Below are 22576 nucleotides of genomic sequence, written 5' to 3'. Positions count from 1 at the left end.
TGTAGCAATAATAAACCACTTCCAGTGATAATCCCTTAATAAATTGCCTTGGTGATGGTGAAAGAGATAAGTATTGACCAAGACATCAGGATTTATTTTCGTGATTTTTTCACGTATAAGATGGCAGCAAGGGCCAATGTTTAATATCACATCCTAAGATTATTCACACTTGTGTGCAGTTCTGGTTCCCCAGAAGGATGTTCAAAGAAGATATTTGTTATCAAAGTACACATATGTAATCATATACTACCTTGGAATTCATTTTTTTTCCCCAGACATTCAGAGGAAAAGGAAATACAAGGAAATCAATGAAAAAACTATACTCAAACAAGACTTGCAAAGACATGAACAAAAGACAAACTATGCAAATATAAACAATTAATACTGAGAACATGAGTTGTAAAATCCTTGATATGTCATTAAGCTAGAAAGGATACAGAAAAGATTCACAAGGATGTAACCAGGACTGGAGGGCTTGAGTTACAAGGATAGTTGGAATTTTTGTTTCTTGGACCATAGGAGGCCGAGAAGTAACTATATTTAAAATCATGAGATGCATAAATAAGGTAAATGTTTACTGTCTTTTTCCTAGGGTGAGTGTCTAAGGAGAGGGGAAAAAAAATAAAAGGGGACCAAGGGGCATATTCCCCCCCCCACACAGGACTCAGATGCCAGAAGACATTAGAACATTGAATGTAGAACAGTACAGCATAGAAACAGGCCCTTCAGCTGACAATGTTGTGCTGAACCAGCTAAAGAGTAAATTAAATACACCCAAACATTAATCCCTCCTATCTACATTATGTCCATATTCCTCCATCTTCCTCACATTCATGTGCCTATCTAAACATCTCTTAAAGGCCTCCAATGCATTTACCTCCACCACCATACCAGGCAGCACATTCCAGGTATCCACCATTCTGAGTTAAAAAAAGCTTACCCCTCACATCCCCTTTGAACATACCCCTCTCACTTTCAGTGCATGCCTTTTGGTGTTAGGCATTTCAATCCTGGGAAAGAGATACTCCCTGTCTACTCTATCTATGCATCTCAAACATACAAACCTCTATTAGATCTCCCCTCAGCTTCTGCCACTCCAAAGAAAACAACCAAGTTTGTCCTGCTTCTCATGAAAGCTCATGCCCTCTAAACCAGGCAGTAGCCTGGTAAACTACTTCTGCATCCTCTCCAAAGCCTCAGCATCCTTCCTAAGTGTATGTAGTACTCCAGAAGTAGCCTAACCAGACCTGTATAAAATTGCAACATAACCTCTAGATTTTTTTTTTTTTTTTTTTAAATTTTTTTAAAATTTTATTAAACTCAATGCCTCAACTAGTAAAAGCAAAGGCTGGCTGGTGGCATAGTGACATCAGCGCTGGACTTCGGGGCGAGAGGTCCTGAGTTCAAATCCGGCCGTCTCCCTTACACGCTCTCCATTTGTGCCTGGGCTGAGTGTTGAGCTAGCAACGCGATTTCATGGAAAAAAAATCCTAGACAGGGATGGGCTCCGCCAGATTTCAGATGCCCAAGACAGATGACTCCACTGGGGGGGAGGGGGAAACAGAGAGACAGACTAACTATATGAGCCTTCCTACCCACCCTATTCATTGGTATAGCTACTTTCATGGAGCTATGAACTTGGATCCCAAACTCTCTCTGCTCAGCAACACTGGGTCTTGCCCTTAACACTGTACTGTATCCTTGTATTTGCTCTACCAAGGTTCAACACCTCACATTTATACGAGTTAAACTCCATCTGCCATTTCTCTGCACGTATCTGCAACTAATCTATATCCTTAATATATCACTGTATCCTTGAAGAGGCAGGTTAAATTACAATGTGGAGAAAGCATTTGGCTCAGTAGATTGGTAGAAAAGACTTGCAGGGATAAGGGCCAAATGCAGGCAAATGGGAGTAGCGCAGGTCAGCATGAATGAGTTGAGCCGAAGGTCCTATTTCTGTGCTGTACAACCCTCGGACTTTGAAATGCAATATTCCCTTGGTCATACCATGGTATGTCATTTTAGATTTTTGTTGCAAGGAATACAAACTTTTAACTAGGCAAGGGAGTAGGCAATTTATGCCCTGCTAGTCAATAGGATCATGCCTCAACACCATATTCCCCAGTCTTACCTAGAGTAAACTTTTCACCTAGAGTAACCTTTTCACCTATTTGCTTATCAAAAATCTATCCTTAAAAATATTCAGACTGCTTCTACAATCCTTTGAGTTTTCAATACTCATGATTCTCTGAGAGAGAATATTTTGCCTTGTCCATCTGAAATAGGTAACCCCTTAATTTTAAACATTGTTCCCCAACTGTAGTATTGGATTTCCACTCAAGGCCATGTGCAGGTGCTGACAGGGAGACAGCATGGAATTTGCTTGGTTTGTGTTTCAACTGTAACAGTGAATTTAGAAACCAACAATATACTTCAGCTAATCAAAGTTCAAGGTAAATTTATCAAATTACACACATTGTCACCATATACAACCTTGAGATTCATTTGTGTGGGCATTCACAGCAAGTGCAACAAAACAATAGAATTAATGAAAAACTGCACACAAAGACAGACAACCAATGTGCAAAAGACAACAAACTGCAAATACAAAATAAAGCAATAAATATTGAGAACATGAGATGAAGAGTCCTTGAAAGTGAGTCCATAGATTGACTCTGATAATGGCTCATGAAGCATCATGTTTAACTGTATTAAAGAAGCATTATATACAGGTGTATGCATCACATGATCACAAGGGGTATTTGATTAATATTTTCTGACAATTGGTTAAAATGGCACAATCTCCACATGCAAGTCACGTCTGACACAGTTATAAGCAGGAGTCGCCTTTGAGCCTCTTCTGTCTTCCATAAAGATCTTTGGCTAGCTTTCTACATCAACTCCATTATCATGTTTCACACCACAGACAGCAGCCATTCAGCCCACCAAGTTGATGCTGGTTCTCGAATCAATCCCACCCATCCATCCCTCTTCAGGAATTAAGTGAAGAGGCCAGTTTTCTTTCACATACTGAGTTGCATCTTGCTTTTTCCAGCCAACTGTCTTAGTTATATCAGCTTAGTCCTGGAAAATACTATTCTAAATTCTTCACAGGAGTTATCAATGAATACAGGCATAGGGTAGTAAATAGGACTAAGTGTTGCAGAACAGAATTGGGGCTCAATGAGATTTACTGGTAGGTGTTTCCTACCTGCCATACCTTCAACAGTGCCCTTAGGTCAGCTGTAAGGTTATCAGCCAGGGACCCCACCTTTCATTGGTATGCGAGCAAAAAAAAAAAAAAAAAAATCATCAGTGACTTCAACCAGGCCTATTTGAAGAAAACCCTGCCTAATTATCACCAGCACATAACCTGTAGCACCAGAGGTCCCAACCTGCAAGTCTACTGCTACACTGTTGTAAGGAATGCCTATCGTTCCTTCCTGAAACCGCAATTTAGCAAATCGGACCATTTGGCTGTACTCCTACTACCCGCAGCCAGACAGAGCCTAAAAGGCAGGGCTCCAGAGATTAAGACAACTAAGAGGTGATCGCGGGAGGCAGAGGAACAGTTACAGAATTGCTTTGAGTCAGTGGACTGGGCCGTGTTCAAGCACTCTTCTGAGGATCTGAATGACTCCACCAGGATCATTATAGACTTTATTAAAACAGATGTGTCCCCACAAAATCATTCAGAGTCTTGCCCAATCAGAATGAACCATGAAATCTGGAATTTGCTGAGAGCCAGATCAGAGGCATTCAAGTCTGGAGATCAAGAAAGCTACAAGTGGTGCAGGTATGATCTCTGGAAAGCCGTCTGACTGGCCAAGTGGAGATTCTGGATTAGACTGGAATCAACGAGGGATGCTCAACAGCTGTGGCAGAGATTGAATGCCATAACCTCCTACAAAGTTAAACCAAGCGACACAGGACACAGCAGAGCTTCACTTCCGGATGAGCTCAATGCCTTCTCTGCTTGGTTTGACCACCAGAACATGGAGGAACCATCACGCACCCCCACACCTCCCGATGATCCTTTGGCCTCAGTATCTGATGACATGCAGGCTGCCTTCAACAGGGTAATCTAAGGAAAGCATCCAGTCCCGACAGAGTACCTGGCTAACTACTGAAGAACTGTGCCGGTGTGTTCCTGGATATCTTCAACCTCCCGTTTTGGTAGTGTGTGGTACCTACCTGCTTCAAGCAGGCTTTAGTCATACCAGTGCCCAAGAAGAGCATGGTAGCCTTCTTCAATGACTAATGCCCATGGCACTTACATCCACAGTGATAAAATGTTTTGAGAGGCTGTTATTGAAACATATCAGGTCCTGTTTGAGTGGCAACTAGGATCTGCTCCAATTAGAGTACTGGAGCCAATAGGTCCACAGCAGATGCCATCTCATTGGCTCCTTGCACAACTCTGGAACATTTGGACAGCAAAGATGCATCCATCAGGATGATCTTTATTGATTACAGGTCAGCATTTAATACCATCATCCCTTCAAAACTAAATCAGTAAGCTCTAAGACCTGGGCCTCAGTACACCCTTGTGCAATTGGAACCTGGAATTCCTCATTTGCAGACGCCAGACAGTTTGGATTGGCAAAACCCTCTCCTGCACAATCTCCATCAGTACAGGTGTGCCACAGGGCATGTGCTTAGCCCCCTGCTCTACTTACTTTACACCAGTGACTGTGTGGCCAAGTACAGCCCCAACACCATATTTGTTTGCTGATGACACTACTATTGTGGGGCAAATCAAAGGTGGTGATGAATCAGCATACAGAAGGGAGATTGAAAATTTGGCTGAGTGGTGTCATAACAACCCCTCACTGAATATTAGCGAGACCAAGGAACTGACTGCAGACTTCAGGAGAGGGAAACCAGAGGTCCATGATGCAGTACTCATCGGGGGATCAGAGATGGTCAGTAACTTTAAATTCCTGGGTGTCACTATCTCAGAGACTGTGTCCTGGACCCATCATATAAAGGTAGTTGCAAAGAAAGCTCCTCTACTTCCTCAGGAGTCTGTGGGGATTTGGCATGACATCAAAAAACATTGACAAACATCTATCAATGTACAGTGGAAGGTATACTGACTGGCTGCATTATGGCCTGGAATGGGAACACCAATGCCTTTGAATGGAAAATCCTACAAAAGGTAGTGGATTTGGCTCAGTACATCATGGGTAAAGCCCTCCCAAACATTGAGCGCACCTACACGAAACACTGTTGTAGAAAAGCAGCATCCAAAGATCCTCATCACCTAGGTCATGCTCTTTTCTCACTGCTGCTATCAGGTAGAAGGTACAGGTGCCTCAGGACTTGCACTACCAGGTTCAAGAACAGTTACTACCCCTCAACCATTGGGCTCTTGAACACTCATCTATTGAGATGTTCCTACAACCAATGATGTCACTTAAGGACTCTTTATCTTGTTATTTCATGCTTTCGTTATTTATTTATAACTGCATTTGTGCAGTTTGTCTTCTATGCTCTTGCTTTTTCATTGATCCAGTTTACAGTTACTATTCTGTAGATTTTCCGAGTGTGCCAACAGGAAAAGAATCTCAGGATTGTATGCAGTGACGTGTCTGTACTCCGATAATAAATTTTACTTTGAAATATACCCAATGACTTGGTCTCCCACAGCCATCTGTGGCAATGAATTCTAGATACACCACCCAACTGGCTAAAGATATTCCTTCTCTTCTCTATTTTGTAGGGATGTCCTTCTATTCTGATACTGTGCCCTCTGATTCTAGACTCCACTACTACAGAAAGCATCCTCTCCGATTTCTGTCCACATCCACTCTATCTAGGCCTTTCAGTATTCAATAGGTTTCAACAGGCTCTCCCTCATTCTTTTAAACTCCAGCAAGTACAGACCCAGACCATCAAATGTACCTCCTACTTTAGCCCTTTCATATTGAGAATCATTCTCATGCACCTCCTTTGTGCAACTACAAATAAACTGCTGACAATACTCCAAGTGAGGTCTGACCAATGCCATATAAAGCACCAGCATTAGATCCTTGCTGTTCTAGTCCTCTCAAAATGAATGCTAACATTGCATTTGGCTTCCTTACCAGCGACTCTACCTGCAAGTTAACCTTTAGGGAATCCTGCCCGAGGACTCTTTGCACCTCTGATTTCTGAATTTTCCCCTCCCCATTTAGAAAACACTCTATGCATTTATTCACCAAAGTGCATGACCATACACTTCCCTATGCTATATTCCATCTGCCACTTCTAATCTGTCCAAGTCCTTCTGCAGACTTCCTGCTTCCTCAGCAATACCTGCTCCTTCACTTCATATCGTATGCAAACTTGGCCATAAATCCACCAATTCTGTCACCCAAATCATTATTGTGCAAAACTCTTAGGCACATGTAAAATAAAACTCTGTTAAGCAATGATACTTTCAAAAATAATGAAGTGAAAAGTTTCTAAATATCAGAAAATGCAAGTGAGAGAGAAAAACAAAAACAAAAAAAAAAATTAGGTGGTCAGTTCTTCCATGAATCTTGAAGAACTTGCCACAGTTGTCTCACTTGCTTTTGCCTCTTCAGGTAATCTCAGACAGCCAGATGATGTTAAGGTCAAGGTTTTATGGAGGCCATATCATCTGTTGCAGAACTCCTTGTTCTTCTTTTCACTGAAGATAGTTCTTTATGACCTTGGCCATGTGTTTGGGGTTATTGTCCTGCTACAGAGTGAAGTTGGGGCCAATCAGATATCTCCCTGATGGTATTGTGTGATGGATGAGAATCTGCTTGTACTTCTCAGCATTAAGGATTCCATTAATTCTGACCAGATTACCAACTCCATTTGCAGAAATGTAGCCTCAAACCTGTAGGGAACCTCCATCATGATTCATTGTTAGCTGCAGACACCCATCCATGTAACACTCTCCAGCTCTTCTATGGATAAACTGCCTCCAGTTAGAGTCAAAATGTCAAATCTTCATTTTCAATCCAAAGCATTTGCTGCCTTTGTTCAACACCTCAGTCCTCATGTTTTTGTGCATAGGTGAGTCTCTTGGCTTTGTTTCCACTTCAGGGGAATGGCTTTTTGGCAGCAATTCTTCCATGAAGACCACTTCTGACAAGACCTCTCTAGACTTTAGAGGGGTGTTCTTGGGCTCCAATGGTTTTTGTGAGTTCAGAGCTGATAGCAGTGCTGGACTTCTTCTGATTTAGGAGAGACATCCATTTGATATATCTCTTGTCAGTTGCACTCAATTTCCACTGCAAACCTTCCCCATCTCTTTGTGCTTCTTCAGAACATGTTTAAACTCCTCTCTACCATGAAATTTCTGCATGGGAGAGACCTTGCTGATGTAGACTGACCACCTTGTGTTTTGCTACTAATCTCCCTCTTGACATGGTGATGATTTGAAGGTTAAACTGTCACATCTGCCACACCCTCACCTTTTAGTTTGGTTATCCTTCCCCCAGTTTGATTCCTTCTACACCTCTTTTTGTTTCAGTTGATCAGTTTAGTTAATTCAACTCACTATGTCATTGATCATTAGCACCTGGTTGTTATTTTTGTTTAATCATGCATTGGGCTATATATCTTCAAGTAATCAAGTTTTTAATTTGAAAAGTGGCCTATTACTTCAAATCTTACTTTCTTTAACAAAATACAACGTTTTCTTTGTAACATTAATTTTTTTGAAAAATTAATGTTTGGAAATCTAAAATTTGCCTTTTCTACAGACACACTAATTCAGAACACAAAAAAAACAACTAAAAACAAAGTTTGTATAAAAAAATTCAGGATGCCTAAGATTTTTGCACAGTACTGTACAACTTGAAAAGAAGTGGTCCTAACACCAACCCCTGTGTAACACCACTAGTCACCGGCAATCAACCAAAAAAGGTCTTCTGCCAGTCAGCTAATACGTATTTTATGCATGCTAGTATATTTCTTATTTTTATAAGCTGCCTCATGTGCCGAAGACACCGCGCCCCAGTGGCCTCAATGACTACAGACCGGTGGCATTGACCTCCCACATCATGAAGACCCTGGAGAGACTTGTTCTGGAGCTGCTCCGGTCTATGGTCAGGCCACACTTAGATCCCCACCAGTTTGTCTACCAGCCCCGACTAGGAGTTGAGGATGCCATCGTCTACCTGCTGAACCGTGTCTTCGCCCACCTGGACAAGCCAGCGAGCACTGTGAGGGTCATGTTTTTTGACTTCTCCAGTGCGTTCAACACCATCCGCCCTGCTCTGCTGGGGGAGAAGCTGACAGCCATGCAGGTGGATGCTTCCCTGATATCATGAATTCTTGATTACCTGACTGGCAGACCACAGTACGTGTGCTTGCATCACTGTGTGTCTGACAGAGTGTTCAGCAGCACTGGGGCTCCACAGGGGACTGTCTTGTCTCCCTTTCTCTTCACCATTTACACTTCAGACTTCAACTACTGCACAGAGTCTTGTCATCTTCAGAAGTTTTCGGATGACTCTGCCATAGTTGGATGCATCAGCAAGGGAGATGAGGTTGAGTACAGGTCAACGGTAGGAAACTTTGTCACATGGTGTGAGCAGAATTATCTGCAGCTTAATGTGAAAAAGACTAAGGAGCTGGTGGTAGACCTGAGGAGAGCTAAGGTACCGGTGACCCCTGTTTCCATCCAGGGGGTCAGTGTGGACATGGTGGAGGATTACAAATACCTGCGGATACAAATTGACAATAAACTGGACTGGTCTAAGAACACTGAGGCTGTTTACAAGAAGGGTCAGAGCCATCTCTATTTCCTGAGGAGAATGAGGTCCTTTAACATCTGCCGGATGATGCTGAGGATGTTCTACGAGTCTGTGGTGGCCGGTGCTATCATGTTTGCTGTTGTGTGCTGGGGCAGCAGGCTGAGGGTAGCAGACACAACAGAATCAACAAACTCATTTGTAAGGCCAGTGATGTTGTAGGGATGGAACTGGACTCTCTCACGGTGGTGTCTGAAAAGAGGATGCTGTCTAAGTTGCATGCCATCTTGGTCAATGTCTCACATCCACTACATAATGTACTGGGCGGGCACAGGAGTACATTCAGCCAGAGACTCATTCCTCCAAGATGCAGCACAGAGCGTCATAGGAAGTCATTCCTGCCTGTGGACATCAAACTTTACAACCCCTCCCTTGGAGGGTCAGACACCCTGAGCCGATAGGCTGGTCCTGGACTTATTTCATAATTTACTGGCATAATAACTATTTATGGTTCTATTACTATTTATTATTTATGGTGCAACTGTAATGAAAACCAATTTCCCCCGGGATCAATGAAGTATGACTATTACTATGTGTGACACTTTGTCAACACATCAGGACTGGTCTAATGAAGGGTCTCAGCCATAAATGTCAACTTTTCGTAGATGCTACCTGACCTGCTGACTTCCTCCAGCATTTTGGATTTACAGTTCTGGAAAATCTCTTCTAGAGAAATAAAGAAAGTAAACATTTCAGGTTGACAAGCTTACATTTTGCTTTGGAATAATTGATGTTGGGTGATGAGCCACCAGTTTAATCTCTCTTGATGGCAAGTTAGGAGTACATTTGTCGTAAGGTTTATATTTGGTGCCTTTTCTTTTAAATAATTAAATCTCATTAAAATATTTGCTTAATTAGAAATGATTTAGATAGCTAAATAAAAGTTCAGTAACTTAATTTTATCTTTATATCCACCAGTAGTATTAGTGTGACTTTCTAATTCAAAGCCAGAGTAAAATTTATTATCAGAGTACATACAGTACATGTCACCACATACAATTCTGAGATTCTTTTTGGGGCTTGCATACACAACAAACCTATAGAATGGTATCTGTAAACAGGATCAATGAAAAAGCAAGAGCATAGAAGACAAAAGCTGCAAATGCAAATATAAATGTAAGGGGTTTCTTCTTTTATGTTACTGCTGAGGCTAATCAAAATGGCTTCTTTGTTATGTTAGAATAAAATGGCTTCTTTGTTATGTTAACTGCTGAGAAAGTGCTTCTCTGTCGCAGCTTGTTTGGGTTATATTATTGATAAGAGCGTTAACGAACCAATTGGGATAGATGTTATTCTTTCTTGTGTGTCTGTAAGCTATTGTTTTTCGCGGGCTTTGAGGCAGAAGGCGCGATGGGGACTGAGAGAGGAGATGTGATGCTGTAAGCTGGCCGACGGGATGGACCCTAAGCAGGAGTCCGAGGCCCAGGGCCTTTGGCGAGGAGAGGAGACGAGGACAGACTTGTGTGGAGCATCTGGTCGACCACCGTGGTTGGTCCCAGGCGGCAGGTCGAGGAGGTCGGAGGGGATCGAATGGTGGAAAGAAGACTACGTTACTTGATCTCCAACTGTTGTGCACGAAGTAGTTGAACTTTGATAAGTTTGGCGCCTTTTACTTTCCTTTTATATTTTACCTCTATTAAATACATAGTTCCAGTAAGATCTATGAAGTGTAATCATTTAATTGCATATGGTGTATTGTCTGTTATTTGGCGGGGTGGGATACATAACACAGCATCCACACAAACTTGATTACTCAGTTTGGCGGGGCCAAGGGCTGCTCCCCCTAGACGGAAGCGAGCTGAGCGAGCCCGAGGCTTACCAGGGCTACATAAATAACGAAAGCATTAAATAACATTAAATCTGTGGTGGCCAGTGCTATCATGTTTGCGGTTGTGTGCTCGGGCCGCAGGGTGAGGGTAGCAGACACCAACTGAATCAACAAACTCATTCGTAAGGTTAGTGATGTTGTGGGGATGGAACTGGACTCCCTGACGGTGGTGTCTGAAAAGAGGATGCTGTCCAAGTTGCATGCCATCTTGGACAATGTCTCCCATCCACTACATAATGTACTGGGTGGGCACAGGAGTACCTTCAGCCAGAGACTCATTCCACCGAGATGCAACACAGAGTGTTATAGGAAGTCATTCCTGCCTGTGGCCATCAAACTTTACAACTCCTCCCTTGGAGGGTCAGACACCCTGAGCCAATAGGCTGGTCCTGGACTTATTTCATAATTTACTGGCATAATTTACATATTACTATTTAACTATTTATGGTTTTATTACTATTTATTATTTATGGTGCAACTGAAACGAAAACCAGTTTCCCTCAGGATCAATAAAGTATGACTATGACTATGACTAACAAGATAAAGCGTCCTTAACATGAGATCATTGGTTGTGCGAACATCTCAATAGATGAGTGTAGTTATCCTCTTTTGTTCAAGGGCCTAACAGTTGAGGAGTAGTAACTATTCTTGAACCTGATGGTACGAGTTCTGAGGTACCTGTACCTTCTATCTGATGGCAGCAGTGAAAAAAGAGCATGTCCTGTACTACTTGAAAAGAAGTGGCCCTAACACTGTGAGGATCTTTGATGATGGATGTAGTTTTCTACAACAGTGTTTCATGTAGATGTGCTCAATGGTTGGGAGGGCTTTACCTGTGATGTACTGGGCCAATACCTCTGCATTTTGTAGGATTTTCCATTCAAAGGCATTGGTGTTCCCATACCAGGCTGTAATGTAGCCGGTCAGCACACTTTCCACTACAATATCTATAGAAGTTTGTCAAAGTTTTTGATGTCATGCTGAATCTTTGCAGACTCCTAAGGAAGTAGGAAGCACAGTTGTGCTTTCTTTGCAATTACATTGATATGACGGGTCCAGGACAGGTCCTCTGAAATAGTGATACCCAGGTATTTGAAGTTACTGACCCTCTCCACCTCTGAGCCCCTGATGAGGACTGGCTCGTGGACCTCTGGTTTCCCTCTCCCAAAATCTACAATCAGTTCCTTGGTCTTGCTGACATTGAATGAGAGGTTGTCGTTATGACACCATTCTGCCAAATTTTCAATCTCCCTTCTATATGCTGATTCATCACAACAAACTTGAATATGGTGTTGGAGCTATACTTTGCCACACAGTCATAGGTGTAAAGCAAATAAAGCAGGGGGCTAAGCACACCTGTGGTGCACCTGTGTTAATGGAGGAGATGTTTCTGTCAATCCAAACTGACTGGGGTCTGCAAGTGAGGAAATCCAGGATCTAATTGCACAAGGAGGTATTGAGGCCCAGGTCTTGGAGTTTACTGATTATAGACAATAGGTGCAGGAGTAGGCCATTCGGCCCTTCGAGCCAGCACCGCCGTTCACTGTGATCATGGCTGATCATCCACTATCAGTATCCAGTTCCTGCCCTATCCCCATAACCTTTGATTCCGCTATCTTTAAGAGCTCTATCCACCTCTTTTTTGAAAGCATCCAGAGACTTGGCCTCCACAGCCTTCTGGGGCAGAGCATTCCATATATCCACCACTCTCTGGGTGAAAAAGTTTTTCCTCAACTCCGTTCTAAATGGCCTACCCCTAATTCTTAAACTGTGGCCTCTGGCTCTGGACTCACCCATCAGCGGGAACATGCTTCCTGCCTGCAGCGTGTCCAATCCCTTAATATTCTATATGTTTCAATAAGATCCCCTCTCAGCCTTCTAAGTTCCAGAGTATACAAGCCCAGTCGCTCCAATCTTTCGACATATGACAGTCCTGCCATCCCGGGAGTTAACCTTGTGAACCTACGCTGCACTCCCTCAATAGCAAGAATGTCCTTCCTCAAATTTGGAGACCAAAACTGCACACAGTACCCCAGGTGTGATCTCACCAGGGCCCTGTACAGATGCAGAAGGACTTCTTTGCTCTTATACTCAATTCCCCATGTTATGAAGGCCAGCATGCCATTAGCTTTCTTCACTGCCTGCTGTACTCGCATGCTTGTTTTCAGTGACTGATGTACAAGAACACCTAGATCTCGTTGTGCTTCCCCTTTTCCTAACTTGACTCCATTTAGATAATAATCTGCCTTCCTGTTCTTGCTACCAAAGTGGATAACCTCACATTTATCCACATTAAACTGCATCTGCCATGCATCTGCCCAATCACCCAGCCTGTCCAAGTCACCCTGCGTTCTCATAACATCCTCCACACATTTCACGCTGCCACCCAGCTTTGTGTCATTGGCAAATTTGCTAATGTTACTTTTAATTCCCTCATCTAAATCATTAATATATGTTGTAAACAGCTGTGGTCCCAGCACTGAACCCTGCGGTACCCCACTGGTCACCGCCTGCCATTCTGAAAGGGACCCGTTAATCGCTACTCTTTGTTTTCTGTCAGCCAGCCAATTTTCAATCCATGTCAGTACTCTGCCCCCAATACCATGTGCCCTAATTTTGCCTACTAATCTCCTATGTGGGACTTTATCAAAGGCTTTCTGAAAATCCAGGTACACCACATCCACTGGTTCTGGATTAGTTTTGAGGGGGATGATGATGCTAAATACTGAGCTGTAATTGATAAAGAGTATCCTGATGTATAGAGCTGTGCTGTCCAGATGTCCAAGGCTGTGTGAAGAGCCAATGACAGAACATCTGCTGTAGACCTGTTGTTCCCATAATTCATGGTAATAAGCAGAAGCAGGACTAAGGATTTTTCCCTGACTGTAAAATTTACACCACAGTATCAGAGGTCTGCCATTCAGCAGATGATTTAGAAGTCACTGCCCAAGAGAACTGAGATGTGCAGTCTTTGAGTATACCTAAGGCTGAATTTGATGGATTATTGAATGTTAAGGAACTAGGCAGAGAAAATAGAGATGAGGTGGAAAGCTTTCTTGAATGGGGAGCAGGCTCAAGGGACCATGTACCCTGTGTCTTGTATTATGTTCTTAAAGAGAAAGATTAGTTTTATTTGTCACGTGTGCATCAAAAGGTTGAAATATACAATTAAATGCAGACAATACGAAGATAGATTGAGGGGCAGGCAGTGTTGAGGAAGTAGGGAGTCCGCAGAAGGACTTAGACACATTAGGAGAATGTACAAAGAAGTGGCAGAGGAATATAGTATAGTTGGCCCTCTGTATTCGCGGGTTCTGCATCTGCGGATTCAACCAACCGTGGATTGAAATTATTCAAAAAAATTCCAGCAAGTTCCAAAAAGCAAAACTTGAATTTGCCGCGTGCCAAACACTACACCAAATCCATGCGAATGAAGTGACGTGTAGGCGTACCCTGCTGTAGCCACCCGCCATTTCACAGATCCTCAGTCTCTCTCCGGCACTCGTTGTTTAAGCATTGTTCAAGCATTTTGTTCATTCGCTACTTGTGTTGTGAGTGAGAGGAAGGAGTTTAAGGCTAGTAAGGGATGGCTGGCTAGCTATGTAAAGCACTACAGCTTCAAAGACCTAAAGATCACAGGAGAATTGGCATCGGCTGATGCCGGGGCAGCATCAGCGTTCCCAGAAGAGCTACGGTGGTTGCATCTGTACTGAACATGTACAGACTTTTTTTTCTTGTCATTATTCCCTAAGCAATACAGTATAACAACTATTTACATAGCACTTACATTGTATTAGGTATTATAAGTAATCTAGAGATGACTTAAAGTATATGGGAGGATGTGCGTAAGTTATATGCAAACACTACGCCATTTTATATAAGGGACTTGAGCATCTGCGGATTTTGGTATCTGCGGGAGGTCCTGGAACCAATCCCCTGCGGATACCAAGGGGTGACTGTATTTGGAAGAGTATGGTCATGCACTTTGGTAGAAGGAATAAAGGCATAGAATATTTTCTAAATGGGGAGCAAATTTAGAAATCAAAGGTGCAAAAGGACTTGGGTGTTCTTGAGCATTGTTTCCTAAAGGTTAACTTGCAGGTTGAGTCGGTGGTAAGGAAGGCAAATGCAATGATAGCATTCATAATGGAGAGGACGAGAATATAATAACAGTGATACCATGCTGAGGCTTTATGTGGCTTTGGTCAGACTGCATTTGGAGTATTGTGAGCAGTTTGGGCCCCTTATCGAAGAAAGGATGTGCTAGCATTGGGGGACAGTCCAGAGGGTCTTCTTAAGAATGATCCCAAGAATGAAAATGTTAATATTTGAGGAGCATTTTATGGCTCTGGGTCTGTACTTGCTTGAGTTCAGAAGAATGAGGGGGGATCTCATTGAAACCTATCAAATATTGAAAGGTTTAGATAGAGTGGATGTGGGGAGGATGTTTCCAGTAGTGGGGGAGTCTACGACCGGAGGGCACAGCCTCCGAATAGAAGGGTGTCCCTTTAGAACAGAAATGAGGAAGAATTTCTTTGGCCAGAGGGCGGTGAATCTGTGGAATTCATTGCCACTGGCGGCTGTGGATGCTGAGTCATTGAGTATATTTAAAGTGGAGGTTGATAGGCTGTTCAGAAGTAAAGGCATCAAAGGTTAAGGGGAGAAGGCAGGAGAATGGGGTTGAGAGAGATAATAAATCAGCCATGATGGAATGGCGGAGCAGACTTGATGGGTTGAATGGCCCAGGTCTGCTCCTATGTCTTATGGTTTAAATCAAAGCAGCAAGGATTGTGCTGGACAGCCTGCAAGTATTGCCATGCTGCCGGCACCTACAAAGCATGCCCACAACTCACTAACCCTAATCATACATCTTTAGAATATGGGAAGAACCCAAAGCACCCAGAGAAAACCTACACAGTCATGGGAAGAATGTACAAACTCCTTACAGGCTGTGGCAGGAATTGAACCTTTATCAGTGATCACTGGCTAACTGCTGCACCATTGTGCCGCCCCAATTTATCTTTGTAAATTAATTGTTTCTATAACTTTTTTATTACATATGTCATCCTTCTGATGCTAATGTGTCTACTATTTATCCTTTATATTGTACATTATTTGTGTATTAATTAAATATTTAACTTATAAACAAATTAGAAATATTGCAGCTCCATAATTATGCTGATTTTTTGAAGTTTCTTTTTTAGCAGCAGAGCAGAGGCTGAAGTCATCAGCAGTGTGGAATTCCAATGTGAAAAAGGATGTTGAACTTCTTCACAGGACTATCGCTTTTTGGTAGTGATAATGAAAGTCGTGCAGAAAGTTGGTGGAAATATATACATACATGAACAACTTACTTAATTTCATCTAAACTTTATACAATTTTTGGGGTAAAATCAATGCTAGGATGCTGAAGTAAAGAAAGAGATGAAAGGTGTGCTACTCATGTAAACGAAACTTTGGAAATAATTTTTAAATTTTCATCAATACTTAATGTGAATGAATATTTAAACATGGTGAGGAGCTATGAGAGAGAGAAAAATGAATATCTTGCACAAAACCCTGAATGTATCTACAGACCACCCATTGAGGTACTTCTCTGTTCAACACTGGAAGATTTTCAAAAAGAAAGGAAGTATTTGGAAAAGAATGTATTTCCAATTTTAAGTGAACTCTGTAAAACCAGAAGAAGCTGCTTTAAAGTAGTAGATGTACAACAGACTCTGCACGAGGGACATCATGATCAAAACACTGATTCCCTCCAGCTAAAGTTAACACTAGACTATATCACCAAACACTCACCTTCCCTCATATGCTTGTTAGGTGAAAGATATGGTGAATATTGCACAACAAGCTTTTCAGTGGGAGGATCAGATGTAGAAGGTTTATCCAAGCTCGAAAGAAATTTGAACATCGCAGCAAAAAATGGTTATCCTTGGATATTGGATGAAAATTACCGAACATGCAGTCTGATGGAGCTTGAGATAATCGAGGCAGCTTTTTTAAATGACTCTCGGTTCAGCTTCTTTTACATCCGAGATCCTCAGTATTTTGATGACCTACTCCTGAGTGTCCCCCAGTATGAAAGATGGATGGTGGAGCGTATCTATAAAAGCAGAGATCATTATGAGGAAAGGAAAGTATGGGAGTTAAAGGAAAAAATAATCAGTAAAGGATTACCTGTCAAATTTTTTAGGAGAATTGAAGAATTGGGAGAAGCAGTCTTGAAGGACTGGAGAGATGCCATTGATAAGTTGTATCCCATGGATTTAGTTCCTTTGAATACAGGTAAGTGTATCTCATGCTTTTTTTTATAGAGTCGTAAGTACGGTTCTCTCCTTAGTTGTTATTATAACTTCTTTCTGGTGTTGGAACCATTTCTAAACTATGAGGAATTGAAATTATACTTCAATTAACACTCAGGGGTAATAAAATTAATAAGCTCCATATCTACATTTTAATCACTGTCCTTCCAGGTGAGGCAACACTTCCCTTGAGAATCTATTGGGGTCGTCTATTGTGTCCAGTGCTCCCAATACGGCCTCCTGTACATTGATTTCAATAGGTACATTTAATGTCACAGAAATGTAAACAATATACTTCCTGAAATTCTTTGCAAGCATCCACGAAAACAGAGGAGTGCCGCAAAGAATGATTGACAGTTAAACATTAGAACCCCAAAGACCCCCCCAGCTCCCCTCCACGCACAGGCAGTAGCAACGCAATGACCCCGCCGACCCCCCCCACCAGCAAAAAAGCATCAGTGCCCTCCACTGAGCACTCAACTGTGCAGCAAAGCGTCAATAAAGACACAGACTTGCAGTACCCCATAAATTACTTGTTCACCCAGTAAGTCGACATATCACAGGCTCTCTCTCCCCCAATAAGGGATAAAGAGGTGTCTCCGTTTCACAGCGAGAGGGGAGACATAACAAACAACTCGCTGATTTACGATGGTAAAAATCTGTTGAGCGCCTTTTCCAAGTTCTGCATCCAGGGTCGGCTCCAAGGCACAGCTCTCTGGACACACAGCCCACGGCAGCTAACCTGCTGCTCCCAATGTTCCATGTTCTCCCGCGATGCCTCAGTCAGGGGCACCGACCTAGAATCGGCTTGTCTGCGGAGCTACGAAAATCCGGCACTCTGAAGGCGTGCTATTCTTCCAGGCTACGTCCTTGGGATATCAAGAAGTGGCTGGTTGTGGGGCCCTGAGAGCAGGTCCCATTCCCACAAAGAACCAAAGTCAGAGTGTAACTCCAGGTCAGGGTCTTCAAAAGAACCTTGAAAAGGAAACCTTGGTGAGAGGCGCCGTAAATTGGGAGACCACTTGGTCAAGCACCTCTGCTCCATTCACTAAAATCAGAACTTATCAGTGGCCTAACATCTTAATTATGATTCCCTTTGATGTTCCGACATATTATTCCATGGCCTCCACTTGCGACACGATGAGGCCACGCTCAGGATAGAGGAGCAACATCTTGTATTCTGTCTGGGTAGCCTTCAACCTCAAGGCATGAATATTGATTTCTCCTTCCAGTAAAAATGTTCCCTCCCCAACTCCTCTTCTTCTATTACCCACCCTGGCCTCTTACCTCTTCTCACCTTCCTATCACCTCCTCGGTGACTTTCCTCCTTCCCTTTCTCCTATAGCCCACCTTTTTCTCCTTCACTTTCCTTCATTTCCAGGCCTTGACCTATCCCACCCATGTGGCTTCACCTATCACCTTCTAGCTATCCTGCTTCTTCCACCCTTGGGCCATGAATCCCAGACTCATACACCCTTGGGCTATGCTTAAAAATAGATGTATACTATTTGCTCCATTTCAGTGGTAATATACGCCTTCATAAACAGGATGGCTTACTTAACAGAATGGAAGATAGTTATTTGGATGTAAGGAATTGGTCATGTGGCACATGTCTATGCCAGCAAGGATGTGATAAAACAATGTGTTACATATATGTTAACAATACGTGCCAACTTTCTCTAATTGTTTACAATTGAATGTGGGAAAGTTTACAGTTGTTAGGTTAATTACCCTCTATCAGATCATAATTATGTAAGTGAAAGAAGGAAGCAACCTGTAATAAAATGCATTTATATCCTAGTAATTGATATTATGTTTGTCAATAAAATGAGAACCAGTTCACAGAGAAGCCGTCTCATAACACATCTCCACTAATGTACAGTAGGTAGTGTCTTAATGCAGCGGTCCCCAACCACCGGGCCGCGGACCAGTACCGGGCCACAGAGCATGCGCTACCGGGCAGCGAGGAAACAATATGATTTGGCGATATGAGTCAGCTGCACCTTTCCTCATTCCCTCTCACGGGCGGCACCTTTCCTTGTCAGCTGCACCTTTCCTCATTCCCTGTCACGCCCACTGTTGAGCCATTACGCGCGCGTCGTCCATGTCAGCGCGGGAAGGAGATCAACTCCTCGAGCTTGCAAATGATGGCGGGCTGAAAAGTCTGTTTGACATAACATCTCTGCCGGCATTCTGGATCAAAGTCAAGGCTCAATATCCTGAGATAGCCACGGAAGCACTGAAAACGTTGCTTCCATTTCCAACATATCTCTGCAATGAATGCAACAAAAACCAAATTGCGGATTAGACTGGACATAAGGAACCCCCTTCGAGTATCGCTGTCCCCCATCACCCCTCGATAGGACCGTCATGTTGCAGGACATCAAGCCCAGGGCTCCCACTGCTTCAGCAATATTGGTGCGTGGCAATAATTTTATAAGTTCATACGAGGAAAATATGCGCTGTGTTTAATATCAAAACGTTACTTAAAATGTTATGATGCTACTGACTTATATAACCATATAACAATTACAGCACAGAAACAGGCCATCTCTGCCCTTCTAGTCCGTGCCGAACGCTACTCTGACCTCGTCCCACCGACCTGCACTCAGCCCATAACCCTCCATTACTTTCCTGTCCATATACCTATTCAATTTTTCTTTAAATGATAATGTCGAACCTGCTTCTGACACTTCTACTGGAAGTTCGTTCAACACTTACTTCAAGCTCCCCTGTCCTCCCCTGATAATTGACTTATCGCTATATTCATGCGAGGAAAATGTGCTGTGTGTTTAATATTAAATTCGTTAGATAAAGCCTTTTAGAAGTGAAATTGAGTGTATTAGCCACTTATCACTGATACTCTGGTGGTGATTAAAACCCCCCCCGAACAGAATCGCCAAAAACGATTTGTGGAAAAATAATCGGCAGGTGCACGCATGCGCAAATCACACATGCGCACTGGTGCCCGCGCAAGGCTTCATGGTCATTGTAGTCTTTTTCTGGGTAAACGTAACGTATTTGACTGCTACTCTTGTCCGTTGGCAACCATCCCCCCACTCCACCGGTCCGCCGGTCCACAAGAATATTGTCAACATGAAACCGGTCCGCACTGCAAAAAAGGTTGGGGACCCCTGTTTGAATGGAAAATCCAATGTAATTTACATTCTGACCTCATGGTGGCCCTCTTCTTCAGAAAGTTCTTCCGTTGCAGTTCTTTAGAATTAGTGTCATTAATTGCTTAAGTGATTGAGTTGTTGTATATACTTTTTGCTTACCTTCATAAGTCAGGAGATAGAATATATAAAATTTCAGATGTTATCTTGCAACTTTGCAAAACACTAGTTAGACTGTCCTTGGAGTATTGTTCTGGTTGCCACACTATAGGAAAGATGTGATTGCATTGAGAGTGCGGAGGAGATTCGGCAAGATGTTGTCTAGATTGGAGGACTTTAGTTTTTGGGGAAAGCTTGGAAAGGCTGGGCTTGTTTCCTATCGATCAAAGGAAGTTGAGGGGAATGTGGAGTTGGTGGAACCAGATACAATCACTATGCTTCAGAGACATTTGGACAGGCACTTAAGTAGGCAACAAAGAAGGATGTAGATCTAATGTGGGCAAGTGGGATTAGTGTAGATGGGCAAAAAGGTTGGTGTGGACGTGGTGAGCCATGAGGCCTGTATGTTGTATGGCTCGTTAATTTTTATATTCGTGAGAATGCAGTCATAAATATTATTCCCAGCAAACTGAAACCTCAGAGAATAAACTTATAATGATGTTAGCTACATCTATTCAAAATCCAAATTAAACTACATCTGGGGAACTCGGAACAGTTCTAGACGCCATGCATTTGGAGGTCAAGATTTTAAAAAGCAACGCTGGAGAGATCTGTCACGTTCTATAGCCATGTAATCAGTGTCTAATCCATCAGTCAATCGAGGTGAAGGTCAACATAGCCTGCAATTTCTTATCATCTGAATCATTCCATGAATTGGCATTTCCTACAGCCATGTAAGAGTTTGCAGCTGACATACATACATAGAGTCATAGGTGTTCACTCCTCTGTGAGCAGAGGTCACCATTGTGAGAATGGTATTTTTTTAAATCTACGAACTTCTCATGTGAATTTGTGGTGTACTTAGGGCTCTGATTTTCAACCAGGGATCCTTCATCTATTGGGAGCCATTCTAAAGATTAAAATATTAGCTTTATTTGTCACATGTACATTGAAACATCGAAACATACAGTGAAATGCGCCGTGTTACATCAATAACCAACACAATCCGACGATTGTGCTGGGGGCAACCTGCAAGGGTTGCCATGCTTCCAGTGCAAACATAGCATGTCCACAACTTGCTAACCTTAACTCATACATCCTTGGAATGTGGGAGGAAACTGGACCACCTGGAGAAATCGATGGGAACATGGGGAGAACATACAAATTCCTTAAGAAAGCGGTAGGAATCTGACCAGATTGATAATCGCTGGCACTGTAAAACGATTGTGCTAACTACTTTGCTACCGAGCTACTTTAATAAGCTGGTTAATGCTGTACAACTGTGAACCTTCCATGGCTCTGTCAAGCATTATGGAAAAGATTATAGCACAGAATTCAATTTTAAGATATTTGCTATATTAAAGGCTTCTTGTTCTGGTTCAGGATCCTGGATGTGCTGGAAAATGAAATTATAGTGATGAAGTTTAAGGGTGTTGGGGAAGCGAAAAATGATTCTCTGATTCTGGTAAATAGCAGGTTAAAATTAAGTGCGAGCTTGTATCTGTTCTGTTCTATGAAAAGTTGCAGAGACTGTTCTTGACTGAAAAAAACTGCCTTCAGTTTGTTTAGATTAACAACTCACAGCTGTCCCTTTGAGAACGATCTGTGGGCTGTATTCACACATGCTGCATACATCATGTCTTATGAGTTCACAGATTGATCTATGTTCCCACCTTTGTCTATTCAAGTTTAGCTGATAAGGCAAGAATTAGTCTGTAATTAAAACCCGTGATTTAGTGTACTCTCTTATCTAAGTCATTAAGTTTTGCTGTTACACACATCAAAGTTGTTGGTGAACGCAGCAGGCCAGGCAGCATCTCTAGGAAGAGGTACAGTCGACGTTTCAGGCCGAGACCTCTCGGCCTGAAACGTCGACTGTACCTCTTCCTAGAGATGCTGCCTGGCCTGCTGCGTTCACCAGCAACTTTGATGTGTGTTGCTTGAATTTCCAGCATCTGCAGAATTCCTGTTGTTTAAGTTTTGCTGTTACTGATTTGGTGGGAATATCCATTAAACTGGCTGTTTTTTGTTTCGCCAGTTCTATAAATTATGATGTTTCTGAGTGTTAGACAGAAAGCTTGTCAGAGCCGCCCGAGAGAGAAAATTTCTCTCTCTGATGATCGGCTCCAAGTTTTACTTGCCAGCTGAGTTTGAACAAATAAACAGGTGAAAGATTAAAGTAAGGACTTGTGTGTGGTGTGGTTATTTGATCTGGCAAATTTAAGTTTACATTTGGTGCAATGACTCCGATCTCAACATAGGGAACGTTTCTCTGGGCTGAGTAAGTGACCGAGGGTTTGAATCAGACACAACTGAGTGGTAGGGCGCCTTGAGGTGTTTTACCTCTGGTCACTCCTTGTGTCCGGTCAGGCGTTCTGCCCTCCGCCCACC

The 22576-nt window shown here is 42.7% G+C and overlaps 1 protein-coding gene across 6 annotated transcripts in view; it reads left to right on the top strand.

Annotated features, from left to right (window-relative positions):
• LOC140202802 (tetratricopeptide repeat protein 41-like) overlaps positions 1-22576 on the top strand; it is a 101336-nt gene that overhangs the window by 642 nt on the left and 78118 nt on the right. For 2 of the 6 annotated variants that reach the window (XM_072268172.1, XM_072268168.1), the window contains exons 2-3: positions 276-566; positions 15813-16893. In XM_072268172.1, the coding sequence (XP_072124273.1) occupies positions 16119-16893 (775 nt within the window). In that variant the 5' untranslated portion in view covers positions 276-566; positions 15813-16118. Of the gene's footprint in view, positions 1-275; positions 567-15800; positions 16894-22576 lie in introns of all 6 variants that reach the window. The other 4 variants (XM_072268173.1, XM_072268171.1, XM_072268169.1 and 1 more) reach the window with 4 other exon arrangements.

The sequence above is a fragment of the Mobula birostris genome, chromosome 9 (assembly GCF_030028105.1).
Source record: "Mobula birostris isolate sMobBir1 chromosome 9, sMobBir1.hap1, whole genome shotgun sequence".
Lineage (NCBI taxonomy): Eukaryota > Metazoa > Chordata > Chondrichthyes > Myliobatiformes > Myliobatidae > Mobula > Mobula birostris.
The sequence above is the reverse complement of the archived record's forward strand: the minus strand, read 5'-3'. Positions and strand labels throughout refer to the sequence as shown.